Here is a 22,042-nt window from a genome sequence, read left to right as displayed (position 1 = left end):
ACATTGAAAAGTGGTGGCTGAGAGCTGGAGCAAGTAAAGGCAGGGGAAATGGGATCTCACCACTACAGCAGCAGTGAATTGCTACATCAACTCATAGATTGTGATGGAAGGTCAGTATAATCCTATATGTAATATACCAAATCCCAGTCTGATGACCTCCAGTCTGAGCAGCATTAAAACTCACTGACAGATTATGTATTCCTCCATCACCACAGTGTTTTGAATTCAGATGTACAGAACAGCAGGCTGTTCTGTACAGAACATAGTTTCATTGGGGCTTAAAATCAATGTATTCTTCTACTTAAGCCAAAAGATAGGTCACCTTTTTTAACCACCTGTCTTGGTCTACATTTGTGTGCAACTCCAGCCTAGCCTTCATGTCATGGGACAGTACCTTCCCACAACTTTTTGGTCAGGTCCCTTGCCTGCAGATGGTTCATGGGATTCTATTTTGCAAGGTAGCTCATTATTTTAATCCCAAAGGCTCAGTGATAACAGTGACACCATCTTTTCCTTTGGTCTATCAGCCACTTTCTAGCAGAAGTATGATGTGACTACAATATTTTCTTCTATTCATTTCTTTTGATTTGTATTTGGTCATTTGTTATGCCTTGAATCAGAGCTGCACATCTGGCATAGTCTATGAGATAATATCAAGGCCTGCCATATATTAGAAGGCAAAATCCAAGGTGACCGGATAACAGGTAGTCCACCAGTCCTGAGGGAGCATACCAAGGTGGTGAGCAGCATTCATAAACTCATCCTATTCCCACATGGTCCTATTTAGTTGCATCTTTGAAAGAGCTCCTTGCAGCCTCAGAAGTCGCCAGCCTCTCTGAGCCCAGCCTCCATCCCCACCTGATGCTGCAGCATAGCCCTCACTCCCTCCTGATGTTGCAGAGTGCCTGTGCTTACCACATATCTGGGGCTAAGCAACTGATCTAGCACCTGATGACCCCTCCCCAGCAGAGAAGAGAAACTGGGAAAAGGAGAGTCACAGTTTGAAATGAAAACAGGTTGAATAGCTAAACTGGTATCAACATCAATACAAAATATATAAAGTTATATTTAGCCCTGCAAAGGTGCAATAATCACAGTACACAGGAAGACATTCCTCAGAAGCAGAGCAAGGAGGAGTCCACACAGAAAGCTCAAACAGGATGACCTCCCCACCACAGCAAACTTCTTTATACCGAGTGTGATGGTGTGGGATATGCCTGTGAGCCAACTCAAGTCAGCTGTCCTGGCTGACCCAGAATTGCTAATGGCCTGCAGCCCATGGCTGGACTGCAATTCTGTCCCAGCAAAACCAGGACACAGAACTAATCACAATATATCCTTTTGCTACCAAACCCTGTCCTCCATCTGTTCCTTCTTGCCAAGTCTCCCACCCCAGCTTCTCTAGCAGCATTGCACTGAAGTTGATTAAAATGTGGTATGACTACATCAGATGCACAAACAATGCCTGTACTGCTACAAGGAATTTCTACCCTCCCTGGAGGCCCGCCTTACCTCTCTACAGTGCATCCACCAGAAGGGCAGGCTGGCACCAGCTCTAGTGAGCTGGAGGCAAAAATTGGGCTGTACTTATCTTTAAAACAAACAGAAGAAAACAAAACAAAACAAACCATAAAAAAAATAAATCCCCAAATCTGACCCCACAGGAATCTACAAAAATCCAGCATATGCACACAGGCTGAGGCATGTGGCAGGGAGGGAAGAAAGGAAGGAGGAAGGGAAGGAAGAAAAGAAGGAAGGAAAGGAGAGAGGGAAGAGAAAAAGAGAGAGGTAAAGAAAAGGAAAGAAGGAAGGGGAAAGGAAAAGGAAAAGGGAAAGGAGAAGGAAGAGAAGAGAAGAGAAGAGAAGAGAAGAGAAGAGAAGAGAAGAGAAGAGAAGAGAAGAGAAGAGAAGAGAAGAGAAGAGAAGAGAAGAGAAGAGAAGAGAAGAGAAGAGAAGAGAAGAGAAGAGAAGAGAAGAGAAGAGAAGAGAAGAGAAGAGAAGAGAAGAGAAGAGAAGGATTGAAATAGGGAGAGAGGAAAGAAGGAAAGTAAGGAGCAGAAATTTATGACAGTTTAGCCTGGAGCATAGTCCACTGATTCACAGACCCCTGTGAAAGAAACCATTTCCCTCTCTTTGCTGACATCAGAGCACTTCCAGGTATTTTTGCCAGGACTTTATAAACTGTTCTTACTACTGTCACGTATCCTGCTTGGCTGGAAATTTGTTTGTTAATAATAGCACTACACATAAGTATTCCCATCTCACAAACATCTTGGCAAGTGAATTAATTTATCAGTATATAGCAAACACACTACCTAATGAGACACAAGCCCATTTCCTGTACTTGGACTTGTGTTCCAGTATTCATGGCTGTCCAAAGCTCTTGTTCAAAGCTGGTATCGTAACCACTTGGCTAGAGCTCTTGTAATGTAAACACAGAAAAGAAAAAAACCCATAACTGACCACCTTCAGTAGGCCACCTTTCATCCTAAAAAGGCATCCCAGAAAAATCTCTAATGGACTATGAATAGCTTGATTTCATCTGCTCTGAGAAGCCATTGCCAAAGCCATTTGTGTCCATTCCTTGTGCCTCAGAGTCTGTTATTAAGATGTCTGTGCCTCAGTGAAGTTTCTGCTCAAGTTTTTTCACATCATATATAATAGCTACAATTAATAAGACATGAATTTACAACCAGTTGTTACCAAACAATCACCAGAGCCTGGTCCCAGATCATTTTTGTAATGATCCATCTCAGCAAATTCCTTAGAAATGCCATTGTGTTTTAAAAACAGTGATGATGACAACGTGCACCAATGCTGAACAACACTCTGCCAGCGTTCAAATCAACATTATAAAAACCCAACGGCTACAGGATCAGTTATGGAAAGGAAGATCTGGTGTGGCTGAAATGATCTCAGCTCTGAGGAGAATAGAATAGATTAGCATTAACCAGGTTGGAAGAGACCTTTGAGATCATCGAGTCCAACCTACCATCCAACACTATCTAATCAACTAAACCATGGCACCAAGCACCCCATCCAGTCTCTTCCTAAACACCTCCAGTGTTGGTGACTCCATCACCTCCCTGGGCAGCCCATTCCAATGACAAATCACTCTTTCTATAAAGAATTTCTTCCTAACATCTAGCCTAAACATCCCCTGGTGCAGCTTGAGACTGTGTCCTCTTGTTCTGGTGCTGGAAGAGACCAGCCCCCACCTGGCTACAACCTCCTTTCAGGTAGTTGTAGAGAACAAGACGGTCTCCCCTGAGCCTCCTCTTCTCCAGGCTAAGCAACCCCAGCTCCCTCAGCCTCTCCTCATAGGGCTTGTGCTCCAAACCCCTCACCAGCTTTATTGCCCTTCTCTGGACACATTCCAGCAAGTCAACATCTTTCCTAAACTGGGAGGCCCAGAACTGGACACAGGACTCAAGGTGTGGCCTAACCAGTGCTGAGTACAGGGGCACAATGACTTCCCTGTTCCTGCTGGCCACACTGTTCCTGATACAGGCCAGGATGCCACTGGCCTTCTTGGCCACCTGATGGCTCATGTTCAGCCTACTATCAACCAGTAACCCCAGGTCCCTTTCTGCCTGGCCGCTCTCCAGCCACTCTGACCCCAGCCTGTAGCGCTGCATGGGGTTGCTGTGGCCAATGTGCAGAACCCAGCACTTGGATGTGTTAAATCTCATGCTGTTGGACTCTGCCCATCTGTCCAGTCTGTCAAGGTCCCTCTGGGTGCTACCAGGTGACACCATAATTACAAACAGACATTTTGTTAAATGAAATACACTAAGTGTTGTTTCCTTAGAGTTCTTGCAAGTTTTGGGTGTTTTAACCCTATTAAATGTCAACCTGTTAGTCCATATGTTGCTCCAGAGAGACCTGTAGCTTTCTGGGGTTAACAGGAATCTGTGCTTTTTTTTTTTTTGGGGGGGGGGGGGGGCAGGGGTATGGTTTTATACTGTAGCATATGTTGTGCTAGACTTCACTGCAATGAAGAATAAAATGGAGAGGACTAGGGTTCTTGGTTCATTAGTTTGCAAAGGTTTTAGTAGTAAATGTCTTGATTTCATACTCCTCATGGTTACAGCCCACGAGTAAGTGAGTGCAACCTCTGCTGGCACAGAGGCTGCCTTGTGTGCCAAAACCTGGCTGAGTGGAAGTTCCCCAAGTATTGCTGGAGAAGATGGAAATACTCTTACTAAGCCTAATGCATGTTCAGTCAGGATTTGAGGCAAAAAATACCAAGACTGAGACTAAGAAATGCATGCATTTCATTACATGGTATTTGGGGATAGGATTCTAGAAACTGGTTTTCTGATCTATATAATGCATAGACTGCACAAAATGCTAAATCTACTAAGGAGCTAAATGGCCATTCTGTGACAAATTCTGGTACTTAATTGTTTCCTTTCCCTTTCCTTTCCTTTCCTTTCCTTTCCTTTCCTTTCCTTTCCTTTCCTTTCCTTTCCTTTCCTTTCCTTTCCTTTCCTTTCCTTTCCTTTCCTTTCCTTTCCTTTCCTTTTCCTTTCTTTCCTTTCCTTTTCCTTTCTTTCCTTTTCCTTTCTTTTCTTTTCTTTCATTTTCTTTCCTTTCTTTTCTTTTCTTTTCTTTTCTTTTCTTTTCTTTTCTTTTCTTTTCTTTTCTTTTCTTTTCTTTTATTTTATTTTATTTTATTTTATTTTATTTTATTTTCTCCAAGTTTAACATGAAAAGTCTACCTTTGTCCCATTACTGGTATTTCTAAAACCCCAGCTCTGACCCTCAGAGATGGTTTGGTTCCATCGCAATGCATGGTCTCACTTCAAAAAAATGTGCTATAATGTAATTTTATTTTCATGAGATCAAAACATTGTAGTATAGTTTAAACTGTTTGTTGTGATGTATTGTCAAATACATCTGTCATAATGCTATGGACATTCATATTTCAAGGGACTCTCAAAAAAAACACCAAACAACCAACAAACAACAAGTTAAAGTCACAGGAAAACTAATGCTTTGTCACAACAAAACTTGCATGCATTATGGAAATGAAAAACTTAGCAGGAAAGCACTGCTGAAGATCTCTGTGTCTCACCATGAAGTTCCTGATTTTAGGCAAAGCGATGGCTTGTGCTGGAACCCTGCTCAAACGGCAAGTTGCGGCCAGTTCCACTTTAGCGCTTGTCATGGGGCAGAAACTTCAGAGCAGAATTGCCCTCGAGCTGCCTGCCTGCAACACTCTAATTGAAAGTAGGCAAGTACGTGCTGTCTCTGGAATATCACAGCCTCCTTTGTATATATTTGCCAGGTTTTGCAGCAAGCAGCTTTGTGTTCGCATTCTTTCTTTCTCCGGAAAGAAAGGAAAGGAAGAAACGAACAGTGGTAAACTTTGTATCCTAACCCTTATAAATTAAAAGTCATCTTAGCTTTGCTTTATGCCACGCACAGAAATTATAAAGCAGCTGTGTCCCGCAGGCAAATCTTAGGGAACTCACACATAGTCATTTAATCTGTAGCCGCTATGGGAAGCAGATGTCAGGGAAGAAGCATGGTTTCCCTTGTAGACAGTTGGTGGTCTATAGGAGGGAGCAGTCCTTCTTATGCTGCTGGGCTGTGTTTGATAAGGTGTCTCATTCCAGCGACACTGGCTTGATGTGCACAGCAGGGCCCCCCCGAGAATCGTCAAAGATGCGGAGACAAAGCCGAGGTAAAGAGCTTGACCTATCTCGTACTTCATCCCGCTGGGAAGCGTGGGGTTGTAGAAATTTGTAACAACATCATTAGTGGTCCAAGAAACAGGTACCAGGCAAACGAGACCAGCCAGGATGAAAACGATCCCCCCAGAGACTGCGATGGAGGCTTTGGCAGAAGTCCCCTTGGCACACTGCGTGCACTTCATACCGATGACAGCGATCACGCATGCCAGCACGGAAAGGACGCAGGAAATTACCATCATGGCACGGGCGACTTGGAGGTCACGGGGCAGAGCCAGCTGGGAGTGGTGGACTTGGCACTGGTAGATGCCAGTGCTGTGCCAGACGCACTCCATCCAAAGCCCTTTCATATAGGCCACAGCTGTTATAATATTGGTGCCTACATGTGCCGTTCGCCACCAGTGCGGCAGAATAGTAGCAATTAATGTTCCAATTAGGCCGAGCAGGCCTAGAGAGAAGCCAAGTAACTGAACAGCCGAGCTTGCCATGTTAATGTTTGTCCTGCCTAGTTCTCTTAATAGAGCACCTCCGCTTGAATTCCTTCGGAAAACACTGGCTTTTCTTGGAAGATATGCAGCTGTTTTACTTCGACACCTTCTGCTCTCCTAATAAAAGGTAATTGAGGAAAAAAGGAGTTAATTATTACCCAAATGCATTACCTCTCCAGCCAGTAAGGTGCATTCCAAGTGCAGTTAGTGCAATAATTAGCATAGTTATCGCTCTTAATCGTACTTTTGTGGAAGTAATGGGAAAGTAAGCTTCCCTCTTCACTTATATAAACAGTCATCTGTTGCCCACTGGGAAGAAAACTCAAGACAATTTATGAAATGGAAAAAAATATTTTAAATGCAAATATTCCTCTTCCCAGCAGACTCTTCAAAAAAACAAACATGATTTCCTTTCTAAAGCAGAGAATTAGCTAGTGTTAACACTTGGAATGAATGAGATTTATAAAGCAGGGAACTGCAGGTTGCTTTACACGATGAAAACATTCCCAGAAGGTCATAGCAGGACTAGGAAAACAATAAGGGTGTATTTGCTCTAAGTAAGGAGCAAAGAGAGTGATTTAAAACCTGTGGAAGAGGATAACAAGTATTGGATTAAAGTCACTTTCCTGACTTGCCAGTATTTCTTGAGGTTGCCTTTTAATAAAGCAACTCAAAGGGGAATAATTTTCATTAGCCTCTGCAGAGTTTCAGCTTATGATTTTAGGTTGTGGGCAAAACGACAGCCTGTGAAACCAGATGTACATCGTGGAGCTTCTGAGGAGCAACACCTTCACAGTTTGGTCACATATAAATTCTAGCTGAAAACCAAGGAATACTAACTCTTCCTTCTGTATAAATTGCAGACTAAGTAGTCTTTTCCAATGGCTGCCTTGCAAGGTCTGTTATACATCATGCATTATGTGTGTGGGCAGAAACCTGATATTTTAATACATAAAATAACTATTGCATCAAAATCCTACTTGGAATTCAGAAACAGAAACAAATTGAGGCTCCAGTTCTGCAAAGACCCATGCATGTGCTGAACGCATGTTCGTAGAAGAAAGCCTAAGTGTTTTCAGGACGGGGCCTTAGCAGGTAAAGGGAGGAAAACCATCTGGCCAAACTAATGAAGACCATTAGGACAACAAAATAACACAGAGGGAGAAAAGTGAAAGCTGGTTTACATTCCCCTTATCTCACTAATGAGATGGGAGTGCTCGAGGTGTGCATCAGTTCCGATGTTTGTCTCCAGATCACGTTTTAACATGCACCGATCTCTGCATAATAACAAGATGGGGAGTCTCTTCCCAAAACAACCCAGAATCTGCCTTGGACAATTTGCCAAAATAAAGAAAAAATACTGAAGAGCATGGGGATTGTAGGGGCTAAGAGGACAACAGTACAGGGTGAGAGTTTTTTACTCCTTTGCTTTTGTTTGGAGTGTGTCTGCTGCGTGCAGACATAGGATGGGGAGGAATGCAATTTTGGACAGGATCTGCGTAGAAGTGCCCAGCCCTCTGACTGGGAAGAAAGACAAAATCCAAAGACACCAGATTTCCTTTAGTGTGGTTAGTTTTAGGAAGCCATTTTCCTCCTGTTAGGTCTTTCTGGCCTTTCAGGAACTATTTACGTAACGCTTAAATGAAAATAACTGGGTTTATGTGGTTGTTGAAGTCATTTGCCTAATGGAAGAAATTTGCAAATAGTGGGAAAAATGCAGAGTCTTTTATAGTAGAAATTATTATTGCAGGTAGGTGTCATGGGATCTCTCTGCATTCTGACAGGGAAGGACAAACTGCAGATTTCTGTCTTTGTACAAGCTACGGCTATGTATTGCAGCAAGACAGGGCACAGGTTAGGGCCAAGCACAGCACAGAGGAGCACGGCAATAGTAAGGAAATAGTTATCTCCAGCAGTACTGGACATATTTTTATTCCAACCATGTAGCTGGGTAAGAGCTGTAGAAATCTTCAATGATTGCTTGCCTTCCAGATTATTTGGTTTTGGCTTGTGTATTAAGCCTAAGGAATATTAAACAGTATTTTCCCTTTTTATACAGCTATTTGTTTTCTATGAGGCATATAACTTGTACCTAAGCATGCCACACACCATAGAGAAATTACCCTGCTAATGCTCCTCTAGGATTGAGGAAATCTAGACTTGGCTTTGGGGCATAGCAAGAGGACAAGGGACCTACCCAGGCTGCAAAGGAAACCCGCAGCTGAACTGGAAACAGACCTCAAAATCTCCTGTGTTCTAGGTTCCTGGCCCTAGTAGCATCATCTTTCATAAACCTGGTGCCTGCCTGGTCTGATGGTTCCTCCATTCCTTCATTTATTTCTCTGTGTACATCTGTGGATGAGTGCAACCTGAGATTATATTCTATCCAATTACTCAGGCCACACATTATATCTGTATATTGCACACCATTCAGCAGACTGGCCACCCTTGCATCTTTGCAAATAGGCTTTCAAGGTCAGGCATCAGGCTTTGCAGCTAATCCCAGGGAGAACAGGGTATAAAAGGTAAATGTGATTTACACCACCAGTCATGGGAAATGGACTCCAAATTTAATGGAGGTCAGAATACTCCAGGTCTTGGCAGCAGCTATTTTTAGGTGTCATTAAGGTGTTATTTTTAAACATTAGCTATTAAGAGCCTTCTAATTTAAGAAACTGGTGTTAATTAGCCCCACTTGCTCGGCATCATGTTTTCCATGTGTGTTTCTCAGTGGATGCCAGCTGCCCCTGGTGCTTAGTAACACTTTAATTGCTATGGACCAACCTTCCCCCCCCTGCTTGGAAGTGGCAAAACTAGCAGTAACTTAACACATTTATCTCCAAGAACATCAGTGGCCTTGTTAAAATATCTCACCTTACAGTTTTGTTTCTAACGGGTTAGGCAAGGAACATGACCAGCGCAGTGGGATAAGGGGTGAGCAGCTGTTTGGGTAGTTCTCATGGACTGACCTAGTTAAACACAAGGAAAGGGGGGAGGGGGGGAAGAAAGAAAGAAAAAAGCCAATTTTTTATGTATGGTTTGTGCTTGTTAATATTATTTTTTTTAATAGAAATGTAAACAAGCCAGAACCAGCCTTTGTGTAGCAATGAAGGTGATACCTGTGTGGGCTAAAAGCCAATGAAATCTGGTAAAATGACTGCTTACTTCTAAGAGAAAACAGTAGTGCCCAGTGCACAGCTGCCAAAGAAGAGAGAGATGGCTGTCTCAAACAAAGCGCACTCCTGCAATGGTTTATTTCTGCCTTTGGCTTGTTCAGCCAAACACCTGCATCCCAGTGGCTGCAGAGTACATGAGATGGGAGTTCATTCCTGGGAAGCCCCTTTTACTGGGACAGTGGTGTCTATTTACATCCCCTCCAGCAGCAACACCAGCAACCTCCTGGGCTCATCTCCAAGCCCATCAAAACAGATAATTTTGTCTTCCTTCTCTTGGTGTAGTTTGGCCAGTGTCACTGGGAAGCTTTAAGCCAGCTGAACCAAACGCCTGTGGCAGACCTGGCTTGATGAGTGCCATTACTTTACTGCTGTACACAAGGTGATGAAGCTCAATGTCAGGCCCCCATTACTGGATCAAGACTGTGCAGGTTTAGCTTTGATGACCTTCAAAGCCTATCTAAACACAGTGATTGTAAAATGGTGTGATATTTTTTTGATAGAAACTGTGAAACTTTGGCATTTCCTTGCTCTGACAACTCATGCCAGCTTTGTTTTTATGAGCACAGGGGTTGAAAAGACAACTTTTCCATACTAACTTCAGTTTTACCTAATGCCTCTGTTGTACAGTAACAGTCATAGCTGGGATAAACCCTTGGTTGTGCTTTCCGCTGGGCTGTATCACAGCTGTGTTAGCCTTGGGAAACATGGCTCCAGAATAAGCTCCAAATAAACAGCAGAAACTGATGTCACTAATCTGGGTATTTATCCAGGATTAAATGACAGATGCATGTTTTACTGCTGTCTCTTTCATTGTTTCTCATTTTACTGTTTCCCTACCCATATTGGTCTTATCCTTTTGTTTCTGCTCTTTCCAAGCCCTTTGAATTGCTTCTTCTCAAGCAGACCCTGGCTGCAGTGCCTCTTGACCCTGAGCTGCAACTCTGCCAATGAACTTTAATTCCAGTAATTCTCGGTGCACCTTCACCAAGTTACATTTTCACTGCAGCTCCTCAAATTCTGCTCCAATTATCTCAAAAATGCAGGAAATCTGGCCATTTCAGCCTCTGCACTGGGAGTTCAAAGTGGTTGGGTGTCCTTAGCAGACATCCTCACCTGCCACAGACCGGTGGAGTCATGCCTGAAGTACTCCCCGATGTGGACCTTAGCTGAGTCAGGCCTTTAAACCCACACTCACTTTACATCCTTGCTTAATCTCATATAGCCTGAATTAGTAAGGCTGGGCCCATGTTTAAGTGCCATCTGAGCTTTAAGGCATGCTCAGGTAGTATGTTTGCCAGGCAGGCAAATGAGATTACCCACTCCCACGCTGTGAATTCAGTTGTTTCTCCTCCCCAGGCCCTTTCATTGCTAACTCCTGATGAAATGTTTTTAGGGAAAAAAAGATTGAGTAAGAAGAGATCCCTCTCTGGATACAGGTGAGGATGGGTAGATCTGAGAGGAAATTAGGCCTGCTGGGCTCACAGCAAATTTCTTCTCTTTCTCCCCCTTTCATTATTTTTTTTAAAGAAATCAGGAAATCAACAAAAGTTTGAAAGGCACATTGTAACTAACCCTGATCCCACACCTACACCCACCCCTTCTCTGTGAAACAAGTGTTTGCAGCAAATGCTGACATTGATCACTGCAGTGCAGCTGCTCCCCTGCCAGATGTGAAGGAGAAGCTTTAACCCCTCTTCAGATCCATAAAGACTTTCCCAGTGTGGCACTGCTGGGTTGTAACTGGCTCTGTGCCACCTTGTTGTTTTCTTCTGCATGGACAAGGTCCTTCTCACAAGTGCCAGGGCAATCTCCATGCACAACTTTTTGGGTGCCAGGGCTAGGAATGCTGTCAGCCACCAGAAGTACTACCATACATTTCATGGCTTGTTCCTGCCTAAAACCAGTCACACATTACCTCTGCAACAATTACTGCTGCCTTTAAAATTGTTTCACTTTGGAATATGCTTGAGTTGACCCCATTTTAATTATTTTACTATCACAGATGTAGTTATCTCATTGGTCATGTTGGTTTTTCTAGAGGTGTGAACCAAAAGCTTCATATTCACCCTGAAATTACATAAAAGTCAGCAGTCCTGTAAGAACTAGAAAGCCTGCAAAGAAAAAAGGATTAGGTCCACATTTTGATCCCACATAATTTTACCATCCAAATTTTGAAGTCACCTCAGTCCTCCATACAGCCAGTGGCTGAGATAAGTAAGTTCAGAGAAACTTTTTCTTTATCACTGGGGTGAATTGCCCTCAGTGGCTGCTACCTGCTTTTGTGGGTCGAAAGGAGCAGCTGGAAGAAGCAGGTTTCATGACCAAGGTGCTGATTCAGGCAGTGCCTAATCCCAGGCCTGAGGGACAAAACCTGCAACGCTATGCATGGTGTGAATAGCAACAGAGTTAAGGGATAAAGGGATGCTAACCAGAAACTGTATATATGTATATGCATATGTTTACATTTCCAGACTTAGTGGAGGTAGACATTTCCAAAACTGTTCATTTGGGCTAGACCTTTCAGAAGAACCCCGTGACCATGAGCAGCTTGAGTTTTGGGTGCTTAGCCTGAGAAACCTTCAAAAGCTCTACTCTACTTACGGCAGTCAGATTTAAGCTCTAAGAACTTTGTATCATTTGTCACATCTGTAATTGGGTCTCAGTGTCCACACATGAAATGGACAAAAGAACAAAAGGACAAAGCTATCTGACAGCTAACCTGTGATTATATTAAAATGATTGATGTGTTCAGGAGGAGGGATATATGCATAGTTCTATTTGGCTGGCATGTGAACAAAAGCTCTTGCATTTGCACAACTTGCAGCTCACAGGATCTCTTTTTTTTTTTTTACAGAATGTAGCCAGGGTTGTTGGGTTTGAATGATAATAAACATCCACAATGTAGTAGGGGCTTCTCTGTACAGTATAACTTAGAGGAGGATGTGATGAATGGTACATTTATGGAGTGTACTCTACATGCAATATGGCTACTTAAGTTTGCTTTTTATTTATAGTGTTAATGCCTTAAAAGAGCATTGTGCCAAATATACACTATAAACCTTCATTTCTTTTCAGAAAGTCAGTCCTTTCACTGAGATTGCTTTACTGAATCTAGGAGGTGTTTGTTTGTCTGTGGGACACTGCTAGATGAGCCAACTTAACCTACTGGAAATAATGGGCTCTTTTCTGACATGTTGACTGTGGCTTTGCAAGAAACTCTGTTGGGGTTGTTAGTACCTGCCTGGGTAATCTTAACTTGGATCCATCTGCAAACACACAAACATTATGAAGTACTGTATGTGTACATGATAAACCAGCCTTTTTCCCTTTAGAGTTCATCCCTTATTTGACAAACATAAAAATCTAGACATTCAGTGGAAGATGGGACCAGGGGCTGGGGAAATAAATCTTTTGAGGAGCAACTCAGGGAGCTGGGGCTGTTTAGTTTGAAAAAGAGGAGGCTGAGGGGAGACCTCATTGCTCTCTACAACTACCTGAAAGGACATTGCAGGGAGGCTGATACTGGTCTCTTCTCACAGGTAATTAGTGATAGAACAAGAGGGAATGGCCTCAAACTACGACTGCGTAGGTTTAGACTGGACATTACTAAAAAATTTTCAGAGTGGTCAGGCATTGGAATGTGCTGTCCAGAGAGGTGGTTGAGTTCACCAACCCTATATGTCTTTAAAGGTTGTTTGGATGTGGTGCTCGGGGCTATGGTTTAGGGGTGAACCTTGTAGAGTAAGGTTATCGGTTGGACTTGGTGATCCTGAGGGTCTTTTCCAAACTGAATGCTTCTGTGATGCTGTGATTCAGGTAATGTGCTAAGAAATACTCAGTACTATGGTTCCACTTGCCAAACTCTGGGTGACATTTCTGATAATTTTCACATTTCTTCCCCACGTGCAAAGCAGAAATAATCTGAACTGAGGGTAAATTCATCACTATTTGGAACACTGCTGTTTTACAGCGAGACCACAAAAATCATTGCTCTAAACTGAATGTAGCTTTTTACTGGAAGTTAGCACAGAGGAAAAAGCCAAGGTAAGAATTTACCTCAGTATTTGTGCATGGTATTGGTGCACAGATGAATTCATGCAAAATAAGGAGACGTGGGAACAAAAACTCTCGTCCGTGTACCAGTGTCTTTATGGATGCTTTTATTTTCAGAATGAAAGTAGCCAAGTCAAGATCAGAGAGTCTCTTTATGGCTTCGTGTTGGAAACAACCATATCCATTTTTAGAACATGATCTGCTGAAACCAGGGGAAGTCTGTGCGTAGGCTGGCCTTTTATCAGGCCTTCAGATTAAAAGGCCACCACATCTGCAGAAAGGGTTGCAGCCAGAATGACGCAGAACTTACCAGGGGGCTCAGTGCCCTGGAGGATTCCTGTCTGCAAGTGTCAGCTGGTAAATTAATCGCCACCCAGTTGGATTACAAACACCTAACAGCTAAACCAGAGTATTTATTACCCAGGAATGCCATGAGATGATGGAGCTATTCTAGCTAGAAGATCAGAAGCCCTTGGGCCAGACTCTCAGCCAGCATAAATCCATGCACAGTGAAGAAGAATGAAGCAACACCAATTTACACTGACACAGTATTTGGCTTTAGGAGCTTGGGATGCAGAGGGTTTTTTGAGATCTATTTCCCCTGTTTGCTTGCATGCAGCTTGCTGGCTACCTGTTGTATCTGAGTTGTTATCATTTATGACCAGAGACGACTGTACTTGCACAGCCTGCCAGTTGCATGAGATTTTACCTCCAGATTGTTCTTGGGTGATTTTGTCCAGTCAGTTTTCAAATGACTGAAGCCTTGAAGTTTCTGACATTTCCTGTGGCAGACTGCTCTGCAGTCTGCTATGCTTCACAGTTTAGAAATACACCCAGAGAGCCAAACCAAATTCTCACACTCTGTCTCCCAGCCCTATTTCCTTTAATCAGCCTAAATAAATTACCTTGTTAATGTCTACGCCCTTCAAATAGCTATTGAGAGTTAACAAACATTTTTTATTATCCATGCCTCACCTGGGCTCTCTCCCTCTTCTCCTTCTGCTTCCCCACTCCTGTGATATTGACATTGTTTAATAGTGCTTAGAATAGTTTTCAGCCCAATTTCATTTTATCTTTATTGCAAGGGTCTGTGGTGTATTACACTTTATGATGTCTTTGCCCCTTCAGCCATTATGTAAACTGATCTCAGAAAGCAATCATACTACTTGGATAGGCACTGATTCTCTCACTGCAAAATCTTCGTGTTTATTACTAATGGTCAGCATTAACCTATGATGCAGCTGGTTTCAGAATAGCTAAAATAAAATTTACCAAGTTGCCAGTAGTATCACCTGCTAGGTGTCTGCATCTTTTGTTATCTTCTCATTTCCAATATATTTGATGGCTTTCTAGAGGTGATGGCGGGCAGCACAGCCAACCCTCCCTTCCCTACCCTTCATTTCCGGGTTTACTCCAGAGGGCATTGATGGCCCTGCTTGCAGACACTGGTCTCCTCTCATTGAATTGTCCAAGGGAGAAAATACACACTATGGCAAAACCTGAAATAAGATCTGGGCTGCCATGCTTCACTCAGCAGCCACAAACTGGAGGGAGGAGGGGGAAGGCTGTGTGCTCAATCCAAGCTAAGATGCCTGGACTCAGTGTGATGTCTCCCTATGGTTTCCATGTGCATGAACTCAGGAGACCATTTGACTCTCCCTTCTGTCCCTTTTTTGGTCCAGTAAGCTTTCATCCCAACTGTTCACAGCCATGTGGGCAGTGGCAGTGCACTCACATTTTTTATTTTGTCTGTTGGCCTTTTTTGGTTCCCATGTTTCTCCAGGAGAACTCTCAGACAGCAGTGTGAGCAATCTCTGAGTAGCACATCCTGTATGCCCAAGTACATTGCACAAACTGCACCTAGCCTGATCAGATGGGCAGCACAAGGGACTGGTGACACCTGTGCTGTCTAGGGGGTCTACACACTGCTTCCTAGGTTTGGCAGAGGGTTAGCTGACAGTGCTGCTGTAAGTCCATTTCTGGACACACACTTGGCAGCCTCAGATCAGTCAAACATCCCCATTCTTGCTTACACAGCATTTGAGTGCATTGAAGAGATATCTGAGAACAGGTTTGAGCTTGCTTGTGTAGGTGTAAGCAGAGGGCAGCTCCCCCACAGTCTGTATGATTAAGGTGATGCTATGCTGGAAACAAACATGATACCAAGATCTTCCCTCTTAGGTGTTTGTCATGACTTTGGACTTGTGATGCACTGGTGGAGGTTTTACATAACACTTTAAGTCCTCACACTTATATGCCTTTGTGGGAGACATATTTTGTTTCCAGGCTGACATAGTTCCATTAATAAACAAGCTGGCAGCTGACTAACAGAGAGCTCAAGATGCTTGTGACTTACTGCAGAAGACCTCAAGATACCCAAGGGGCAACAGGCACGAACTGGGACACAGGAAGTTCCATCTGAGGGTGACAGAGCGCTGGAACAGGCTACACAGAGAGATTGTGGAGTCTACTTTTCTCTCAATAGCTATTTGAATATCTCTGGAGATATTCAAAATTCACTTGGATGTGATACTATACAACCTGTTCCAGGTATAACAGGGTATTGGACCAGATGAGCTCCAGAGGTCCCTTCTAGCACCTGCTATTCTGTGATTCTGTGGGATTCTGTGGCCTAGGGCACTAAATGTAATAGAAAAATAGGTGGAAGCAACTGAGTTCAAAGCATCATCTTTGCTTTGAGCAGAGTGTGTGCGGGACTCCTGCACTTCAACTGCACTTTGCTTTCAACTGCACTACTTCTTGGTCGCCTATGAAACTCTCCCTGCATCTTTGACACTTCCATTTATCTTTCAAGATGACATCAGAATAAATAAGACCATTGACCACAAACTCATTTGTCTTTTTGGTAGCTCTCAGAAAGCGCTGCAATTATTTGGCTTCTTAAAACTTTCACACTCTTACAACTCTCATAGTGATTTAATTATTGATATTTTTCTCCCCAGCTGTGATGATTTAGTCTAGCCTGGGTTTTGAAAGACTCAGCCAGGAAAATCCCAGAGTGCAATACAGCTCATTTATAAGGATCAGCATTTCTGCAACACCAAACCTACACTGCACTCTACATCTGTCTTATCTAAACACTACCATCACACTGTATTTAGATTTTCATGGTAAGTTAAACCACGACATGTAGATTTAGGAAAGTCATACATCTGGCCTGGAAAGACCATTCTGATTTTTAAACATTTTGCAGAACAGCTTCATATTATTAATTCAGGTAGAGCACATTTGTTTTGTGAAGCTTAGTTCCCTTGCCAACGAGGGGGGAAGCATTGCGGTCCCTTTACCACAGAAGTTCTTACTTCCCTAAAAGCCCCCAAAAAATTAAGTCAGTTGCCTACCGATATAAATCATAGCCTTTCATAAACATGCCAAAACTATTCTGATGTGAGAATTGTGTTAGAACACTGGTGAGATTACCTTTCTTTCCCAAACAGGACTTTCACCTGTAAGTGAGAAAAGAGCCAAAATAACTCAGCAACACAACTGATATTTGTATAGGTCAAAACCAAGCCCCCTGAATTCCAAGGCCAGGAAATTCTTCTGATTAAGATGCCTCTTGCAGACATTAATGACCCAGTATAGTTTGTCTGGCTTATTAATGGTCAACAAGAATACTTTAAAGTTTATGTTTCACACAGAAATGGCAAGGATAAACTTCTCCCACTACATTTATTTGCTATTGCTGAGCTAACATTGAAAGACACATACTAACTTTTTAAATTTCCTGACTTTTATGATTGCTCAATTTTGCAACCTTAACATTATTTTGAAACTAGGATTTCAAAATTTTCCCCAAGAGACTAAGAGAGCTATGTGCTTTTGAAACTATGCCTTTCTGTACCTAATTTCCCAGGGTTTGTTGTTTGGGCTTGTGTTTTTTTTTCCAGCTGAAAATCATGCAGACAGGAGCAAAATCACAGGACCTCGAAAATGATCAAGTGTGTTTCTAGTGCCCTGGTGCCTTAAATTTTCTGCATTTGCTGGGTGTTCATTCTATGGTGCAGGTGTACATCTGCTATGGATCACAGCCCTGTCCAGGAAAGCACTTGACATCACTAGAACCACTCACATGCTTAGGGTGAAGCACTTGCTTAAGCGCTTTCCTGGATTGGGGAATATCTTTAGACATATTTAAACTTGAAAGGAAATTGAATTTAATTTCCCTATCCATGCATGTGGGATTTAAACAGGTGATGAATTACATCTAATGGCTGCTAGTGTGCATATTCCCCTAACACGAGTGGGAAATCAATCCTTTCTGTCTATACAAAATCATAAAATACCACAGTAAGTATGAGAAACTGTGTTCCTTTAAAACAAAACACAGATCCTTCTTGGTTTGTATTCAGGTTGTTTGGCATCTCAAGTTAAGAATTTGTTTCTATGCCCACTGCTGGCTGTTTTTCTGGGGGTGAGCAGATGGGACCTCATTTATTAACTGGTCTTTTCAGGTGAAAATTCTTCCCTTGTGAGAGTGCTTAGCAGACCCATACAATATTTAAACCCCCTTAAGCAGGATTAAGCGGTGTCTGAAGGATAATGGTGGCTCTCCAGAATGAGATGGCTTTTTACCACTCATCAGAGGTTAGGGACTGCCCTGCTGGAAAGCAGTTCCACAGAGAAAGACCTTGGAGTGATGGTGGACAGGAAGTTGTCCATGGAACAACAATGTGCCCTTGTGATCAAGAGAGCCAATGGTATCCTGGAGCATATCAAGAAAAGTGTGTCCAGCAGGTCTAGGGAAGTTCTTCTGCCTCTCTGCTCTGCCCTGGTGAGACTACACCTGGAATACTGCATCCAGTTTTGGGCTCCCCAGTTCAAGGAAGACTGAGAACTGCTAGGGAGAATCCAACAGAGAGCCATGAGGATGATATGGGGACTTGGGCATCTCACCTGTGAAGAGAGACTGAGAGACCTGGGACTCTTTAGTCTTAAGACTGAGTGGGCATCTCAATAGTGTGTATAAATCTCTAAGGGATGGGTGTCAAGTGGAGGGGGACAATCTCTTTTCTGTGGTGTGCAGTAATAAGACAAGGTACAATGGGTTCAAACTTAAACATAGAAGATTTTATCTCAACATGAGGAGAAACTTCTTTACAGTGAGGGTGACAGAACACTGGATCAGGCTGCCCAGAGAGGTTCTGGAGCCTCCTTCTCTGGAGACTTTCAAAACCCACCTGGATGTATTCCTGTGCAGACTACCCTAAGTGACCCTGCTTTGGCAGATCTCTTGAGGTCCCTTCCAACCTCTAATGTACTGTGATACTGTGATCAGCTGAACATGAGATTCAAAAATGAAGGAATGAAAATTTCCTTCAGTCCAACTGGGATGAACTGCAACGTGGGGCAGTAGGCACCTGCTTCTCACTTGTACAGCATCTTCTTCCCTTTACAAGAAGAAGGGATGAGCCACTCTATGTCTGTCTGTGATGAAAGTTTCATTATTAGTTTTAAATGACACATAGCTCTGCTCTTAGAGCAGATGTGGTAATTGCAAGAGAATCACCTATATGAATCACAGAATCACAAAACATCAGGGGCTGGAAGAGACCTCAGGAGATCATCTAGTCCAATCCCCATGACTGAGTTGCAGTGAAAAACCAGAATCTTTTTAAACAAGTGCAAATCATTTGTGATATAAAGAACACAAAACCCTGTGGAGGCAAAGGTCTTCCAAGGGGCTCTGCACCATACAGGCGAAAATGATTCACACTGCTGGTAGCCCAGCTTTCAAAACTGTGTAAAATGACATGGATATTTAATTTGGAAAGTACTGAGTGATGCAGGTTTGTTTCTTTTGAATACACATTTCCCATATGCCAGAGTCTTTTCCTGTGCTGATGAATGTATCTAGTTTAGGTGCTGAAAGGAACAGGAGACACTTCTACTGTGCTCCAAAGAATGGGAAATACCATTTTGCAGGTTTATTTTTCATTCATTTAGGTGCCGTCCGATTGACTGCTGCAGATGGCTCTGTAAATATATGTGAAGGAGGGACCTTTCGGGAACTAGAGGCTGCTTACATACTGTGCCCAGCATCCAGAGCCAATAGAAACAGACCCAATGTTCTATATCTGTTTTCATTTCTTTCTTGTTCCAGTGTAGCAGCAGATTTTTTCCCTGCCTCAAAGATGAGTGGTGCCAGCAGCTGGTCTGGGTGAACTGCAGCCCACAGTGAGCCCTGCCTTGAGTGGTCTGGAAGGTCTGCAAGAGGAGCATGTGGTGGCTGGGATCATCCTGTCCCTGGGAGCAGTGGTTTCATCTTGCTGTCTCAAGCAAGATGGTGCTTCAGGAGGCAGTATGGGTGGCTCTTGCTCCACTCACAAGGAAGAAAGAGAAACCTTTTGCACTTCAGGTACCAACAGGCTGGCTAGTGAAAATCCTGGGATATTTCTAGCTCCTTAAGGCAAGGGCAATAAAAACACTGCATGTCCCTGGGATGGCATGAGAGAGTTAGCCAGAGTAAGGAGTACTTTTTTCCCTTTTGATCAAACTAGAAGATTTTAAGACCCTCTCCTTCTTCCTTTATTTTTCAGGGAAAAAAAAAATCCAAACCATCAACCCCTCTCTCTTCCTCCATTCTCTCTCTGCCTCACAAAATGAAGGTGTTGTTTTCAAGCAGTGTACCCCAACATGAAGCAATTTCTTCTGTGGTTGAGGTTATTTGCAATGTCAGCTATTACAGTGATGCAAGGATCTGACCATTACAGCATCACTGTCTTATTAACATCATTATTTCTGGTCTTTTACCGCTATTTCCAAGGTGGCAATATACTTCTTAGAGGCAGCCACATCTTCCAAGGACTATATATGGAATGTTTAAAGAGGTTGCTAGGGCATGTAGGAGGAAAATTAGGGAGGCAAAAGCATATTTGGAACTTAAACTGGCCTCTGATGTGAAGGACAACAAAAAGTCCTTCTATAAATATATTAATAGCAAGAGGAAGGGCAGGGACAACCTCCACTCCTTGGTTGACATAGAAGGAAATGTTGTAACACAGGATGAGGAAAAGGCAGAGGTACTTAACACCTTCTTTACCTCAGTTTTTACTACCTGGAAAGAACGTCTACCAGACAGCTGGCCTGCAGAACTGGCAGAGGGAGCCAGGGAGCTGCATGGTTTCCCTTTGTTCCATGAGCAAGTGATAGGAGCTCTCCTCAGCAGCTTGGACCCCCACAAGTCCATGGGACCAGATGGGATCCATCCTAGGGTGCTGAGAGAGCTGGCAGATGAGCTGGCCAAACCACTCTCCATTATTTTTCATCAGTCCTGGCTCACTGGAGAGATCCCAGCTGACTGGAAGCTGGCCAACGTGGTACCCATTCACAAGAAGGGCCGGTTGGATGAGCCAGGGAATTACAGGCCTGTCAGCCTGACCTCAGTGCCAGGAAAGATTATGGAGCAGGTCATCCTGAGTGCAATCACACAACACTTAGAGGATGGCCAAGGGATCAGGCCCAGCCAGCATGGGTTTAGGAAGGGTAGGTCCTGCCTGACCAACCTGATCTCCTTCTATGATCAGGTGACCCGCCTGGTGGATGTGGGGAGGCCTGTGGATGTAGTCTACCTGGACCTCAGCAAGGCCTTTGACACCGTTCCCCATAGCAAGCTCCTGGCCAAGCTGTCAGCCCATGGCTTGGATGGGACCACACTGCGATGGGTTAGGAACTGGCTGGAGGGCCGAGCCCAGAGAGTGGTAGTGAATGGTGCCACATCCAGCTGGCAGCCAGTCACCAGTGGTGTGCCCCAGGGATCAGTGCTGGGCCCCATGCTCTTTAACATCTTTATTGATGATCTGGACGAGGGCATCGAGTCCATCATCAGTAAATTTGCTGACGACACCAAGCTGGGCGCAGGAGTTGATCTGCTGGAGGGTAGAGAGGCTCTGCAGAGGGACCTCGACAGGCTGGGCAGTTGGGCAGAGTCCAACGGCATGAGATTTAACACATCCAAGTGCCGGGTTCTGCACATTGGCCACAGCAACCCCATGCAGAGCTACAGGCTGGGGTCGGAGTGGCTGGAGAGCAGTCAGGCTGAGAGGGACCTGGGGGTGCTGGTCGACGGTAGACTGAACATGAGCCTGCAGTGTGCCCAGGCAGCTAAGAGGGCCAATGGCATCCTGGCCTGCATCAGGAACAGTGTGGCCAGCAGGAGCAGGGAGGTCATTCTGCCCCTGTACACTGCACTGGTTAGGCCGCACCTCGAGTACTGTGTCCAGTTCTGGGCCCCTCAGTTTAGGAAGGATGTTGACTTGCTGGAACGAGTCCAGAGAAGAGCAACAAAGTTGGTGAGGGGTTTGGAACATAAGCCCTACGAGGAGAGGCTGAGGGAGCTGGGGTTGCTTAGCCTGGAGAAGAGGAGACTCAGGGGTGACCTTATTACTCTCTACAACTACCTGAAGGGAGGTTGTAGACAGACAGATGTTGGTCTCTTCTCCCAGGCAAGCAGTACCAGAACAAGAGGACACAGTCTCAGGCTGCGCCAGGGGAGGTTCAGGCTGGATGTTAGAAAAAAGTTCTATACAGAAAGAGTGATTGCACATTGGAATGGGCTGCCTGGGGAGGTGGTGGAGTCGCCATCACTGGAGGTTTTTAGGAGAAG

At 43.9% G+C, this 22,042-nt stretch overlaps 1 protein-coding gene across 1 annotated transcript; it reads right to left on the bottom strand.

The window, feature by feature from the left end:
- Positions 1–5,476: 5,476 nt before the first annotated feature.
- CLDN14 (claudin 14) lies at positions 5,477–6,187 on the bottom strand. Its single transcript, XM_009905726.2, has one exon. The coding sequence runs from the start codon at positions 6,185–6,187 to the stop codon at positions 5,477–5,479; it is 711 nt and encodes a 236-aa protein (XP_009904028.1).
- Between the last annotated feature and the right edge of the window lie 15,855 nt (positions 6,188–22,042).

This window comes from Dryobates pubescens, chromosome 12 (assembly GCF_014839835.1).
Source record: "Dryobates pubescens isolate bDryPub1 chromosome 12, bDryPub1.pri, whole genome shotgun sequence".
In the NCBI taxonomy this organism is placed as follows: Eukaryota; Metazoa; Chordata; class Aves; order Piciformes; family Picidae; genus Dryobates; species Dryobates pubescens.
Note: the sequence above shows the minus strand (reverse complement) of the source record. Positions and strands in the feature narration are given on the sequence as shown.